Genomic DNA, 3793 nt, shown 5'->3' with positions numbered 1-3793 from the left:
GGAGCTGGCAGCGCCCCAGGCCTTGCTGACTCTACACACTGCAGTGAGACAAACACCCTTCCTGGGCAGGCCCTCCACTCTCCCTCTGACTCACATCCTTCAGAGTTCCTGGGAAGGAAGCACTGGAGAAACCCAATATGAGCGAGGGCCCTGACAGACAGTCGGTTCAGACTCAGCCAACTTATTTAGGAAATTTTATTGCTTAGAACCTTCCCTCCCAAGGCAGGGCAGAAACCAGCCCTTGGAGAGATCGAGAGGCATATTTGGTCCACTTTCCTGTGTGTGGTTATGCATGGCTGGGGGAAAATGCAGGGCCTTCAAGGGATCCAGACACGGCCTGCTTGGGCAAGGCTATGGGCTATAAGCCAATGAGGTCATCCTAGTTTGGGCTGAGGGCTCAGTGCTGCTTGGCCTTGGCCTGAGGCTCCCGGAACTCCCGGAAGCTAAGCCACATTAGGCCCACATTGACAGCATAGGTGGTGATGCAGACAACACAGAAATCATAGAGCACGAAGAACAGGATCCAGGCTAAGTAGATAGAACCAGCAAGGGACACCAGGGAACTCAGCACCAGCAGGACAGAGGCCCAGCGTCCCCGAAGGCTACCTGCAAAGAAAAAAGGGGTCAGGAATGGCCATCTCTAGAACATCCCATGACTTCCTGTGCTGCCCAGATACAGGGACTGCTGGGAAAGTGCCTAAAATAAGAGGCTGGCAGGCCCACTCTAAGGCCTTGCTTCCCCCATCTGCTCAGTGATCCCGGGGCCCCAAATAGTGAAATTGACTGCCGAGCTCTACATGAGATGAAAAGTCACCTTTAGATTTCACTCAAAGAGGAGTTTCTGATAGGCATGGCAGCGCACGCCTGAAATTCTAGCACTCAGGAGGCTGAGGCAGGAGGATCACCGTGATTTGAGGCCAGCCTAGGTTACATAGCAAGTTCAAGGCCAGCCTGAACTACACAGCAAGACTTTGTCTGAAAAAAAAAAGGAACATCTGAGCTGTGTCAGGTGCCTCGCACCTGTAATTCCAGCACTTTGGGAGGCTGAAGCAGGAGGACCCAAGTTTGAACCCAGCCTGGGCAAGTTAGTGACTTAGGGAGACCCTGCTTCAACATTTAAAAAAGGGCCAGGGATGTAGCCCAGCACAAAGGCCCTGGGTTCAGTCCTCAGTCAAAAAAAAAAGTAATTTTTTTTTTTTTGGTACTGAGGATGGAACTTGGGACCTCGAGCTTGCAGGCAGGCAGCAGAACCACTGAGCTACATCCCCAGCCCTCCCCCCTTTTTTTAAAAAGTAATTTTTAAGTCTTCCCTCAAAACTGGAACATTGGATCATAGAAGTCCTTTGACAGTACCCAGACCAACTGGAAGACTACTAGTTCCCTCCCTGCCCCCGGGCCTGATGCTGGTTGCTGAGGCTATCAGCTTCTGGGTAGCAGATACCCCTTGGGGTGGGCCTGAGCTGGCCTAAAGGAAGCAGGACGGTTATGGAGGGTGGAGCCACTCACCTAACAACAGTTGTAGCGAGTAAAAAATGCACCCGAATACGCTGTTGGATTGATTGAGGATGCTGTCTGCTCCCAGCACGTGCTCCACCAGCCCGAAGCCTCGGCCCCACCTGGTGGTGGTGATGGGAACCGAGTTAGCAGCGTGAACCGGAAGGGTGACCTCCAGAAGCCACCAGCGCAGTCCTCCTTTTCGTCCCCGCCCACCCCTGATGCCCAAGAGCCATGAACTCCTGCCCTCTGAACCTGTTTGTGTCGGGATTCCATGTCACTCCCATTCTTCCCTATTTCCAGGCCAGGCCTGGGTGTGGCTCCTCCACAGGCTCCTCTTTTCACCCTAGACCTTCAAAAATTCCTTCATTCTTTCTGTCTTTTTTTTTTTGAGACAAGGTCTCACTGTATAGTTCCGGCTGGCTTTGAAGTTCGAATTTATGTAGTACAGGATGGCCTCGAACTTGCAGTAATCCTCCTGCCTCAGCCTTCCGAGTGCTAGAGTTACAGGCGTGCGCCACCCCACCCAGCGCTCAAAAATTCTTGCGATCTCAAAGGTGGCCTAATGGTTGGCCCTGCTTTGCAGTTAACCACACTGGGAAACCTGAGGCACATTCTCCTTGCCCTGAACCCACAAACCTCCAGCTCCTAGGCCACCCACCCCCTCCTTTTCCTTCATTCCACTAACCACCAAGCCCCTGACTCACAAGCACACTCAGATATAGCTACCTTGTCCTCGGGCACAGCCTTCTCCAACACCCACCACCCCCTCCCTCGCGCGCGGTCCTGGCCCCATCAGCAGTCTCTGTGCTTACCCTACCTCCCCCGTTCCTGTCCACCGTTATTCCTCGGCTTTCGGGTCCACGTGCGATTCCCCAGAATCCTTGCCCCCTGCCCGACATGCATCTGAACACCAGTATGTCCGAGTGGCCCAGCTTCTGCGCACACCGTCTGGAGCAGTCAACCTTCAGAGTGTACTTGCCCGAGGGCTTTGATCTCAGACTCCAAAATCATCCGGCAACCTGGCTGCCATTGTACACCTGGTCCCCAAAGCCCCATGCTTTCCACTTCCGCGCGCACCTGGAGGAGAAGACGCGAGAACAGCTGATGGCGGTGCCCACGTCGCAGAGCGCGCGATAGTCTGGGTCTCGGGCGCGCGCCACCTTCACGTGCAGCGCGTAGAAAGATAGCACCAGGCCCGCGACGCAGAGGCCCAGCCGCACCCAACCGGGGTTCCTCCAGGTGGAGCCCATCTCTGCAGGCCCCGCCCAGGCGCCAGGTGGCGGAGAACCCGCCGCGGGCGGGCCGGGTCTTGTGGGCCCCGCCCTCCTCGCCTCCCCGGCTTGGTGATTGGCCGGCCCAGGTTCGTACTCCCTGATCCTATTGGCTAGTCTCGGCACTCAGTCGACGCCACTGGGAGGAGGCAACGAGCGGGGAATGGTGGGGCTGTGAACCGACCCCGGTAGGTGCGTCATTTTAGACAGAGCGGCTGTGGCCTGACGGGAACTGTAGTCGGAGAGGCTGCGAGGCGTCAAGGGAAACGGAGTAGGGTTAACGTCACCAACAGCAGTTAGCGCTTTCTCTGCCAGCCCTGTTCTAAATATTGGCACATCCACGACCTAGATCCGATTCAAGAGACAAGCATTTGCCCTGAATGACTGTTTCAGACACGGCTGGGGCTCCAGCCTTCTATCCCCCGGGTTACTCAGCCATTTCTTCCCGCCTCACCAGTGCTTTCAGTAGGCGAGGTTTTCTCTCCCTAAAATTCGGTCACCGTGGCCACACCTTTTACAGTTTCCCAACCTTTGTACTGTTGTGGCGCCCCGTGGAAAAACTTGAGTTTGCATCAACCCAACAGTCCGTCCTTTCCACACTCCCCTTTACAGACAACTGCGTCTACTGAAGACCCATCTCTTCCATACCTTCAAACTCTCCATCCTTCCCATCTGCATGGAAACTTGCTTCTTCTTGTTTCAGAAACAGCAACAAATCTCCTTTGGCTAAGAGGACCTCGGCAGCTCCCTGCTATTACCCTTATCCCTCCTTCCCAGCCAAGGTGTGAGGTAAAATTTACATTCCTGTCCTCTGCTTCCTCACTTCTCCCTTGCTGCCCATTTCATAAACAAGCTTTTACCTCCAGACACCTCCCTGGGCAATTAGTGGTGAGGTTACCAAGATGCTAAATCCAGTGGGTTTTTTTCTTTTTGGTACTGGAGATCAAACTCTGGACCTTGTGGTTTCGAGGCAGGCGGCGGAACCACTGAGCTAAACCCCCAGCCCTCAGTGGATATTTTCAAGT

The 3793-nt window shown here is 54.6% G+C and overlaps 1 protein-coding gene across 2 annotated transcripts; it reads right to left on the bottom strand.

Annotated features, from left to right (window-relative positions):
* Positions 1-177: 177 nt before the first annotated feature.
* On the bottom strand, positions 178-2813 carry Vkorc1 (vitamin K epoxide reductase complex subunit 1). 2 transcript variants are annotated; one of them, XM_004856223.3, is made up of 3 exons: positions 2575-2813; positions 1507-1616; positions 178-606 (listed from the first exon to the last, which is right to left on the bottom strand). In XM_004856223.3, the coding sequence occupies exons 1-3, from the start codon at positions 2745-2747 to the stop codon at positions 398-400; spliced, it is 492 nt and encodes a 163-aa protein (XP_004856280.1). In that variant the 5' UTR covers positions 2748-2813; the 3' UTR covers positions 178-397. The 2 variants fall into 2 exon arrangements, with proteins under 2 accessions (XP_004856280.1, XP_004856281.1); XM_004856224.4 differs by having other exon boundaries at positions 2315-2812.
* Between the last annotated feature and the right edge of the window lie 980 nt (positions 2814-3793).

The sequence above is a fragment of the Heterocephalus glaber genome, unplaced genomic scaffold (assembly GCF_053883595.1).
Source record: "Heterocephalus glaber isolate CG9 unplaced genomic scaffold, H.glaber_assembly_v1.0 deba00000943, whole genome shotgun sequence".
Classification (NCBI taxonomy): domain Eukaryota; kingdom Metazoa; phylum Chordata; class Mammalia; order Rodentia; family Bathyergidae; genus Heterocephalus; species Heterocephalus glaber.
The sequence above is the reverse complement of the archived record's forward strand: the minus strand, read 5'-3'. Positions and strand labels throughout refer to the sequence as shown.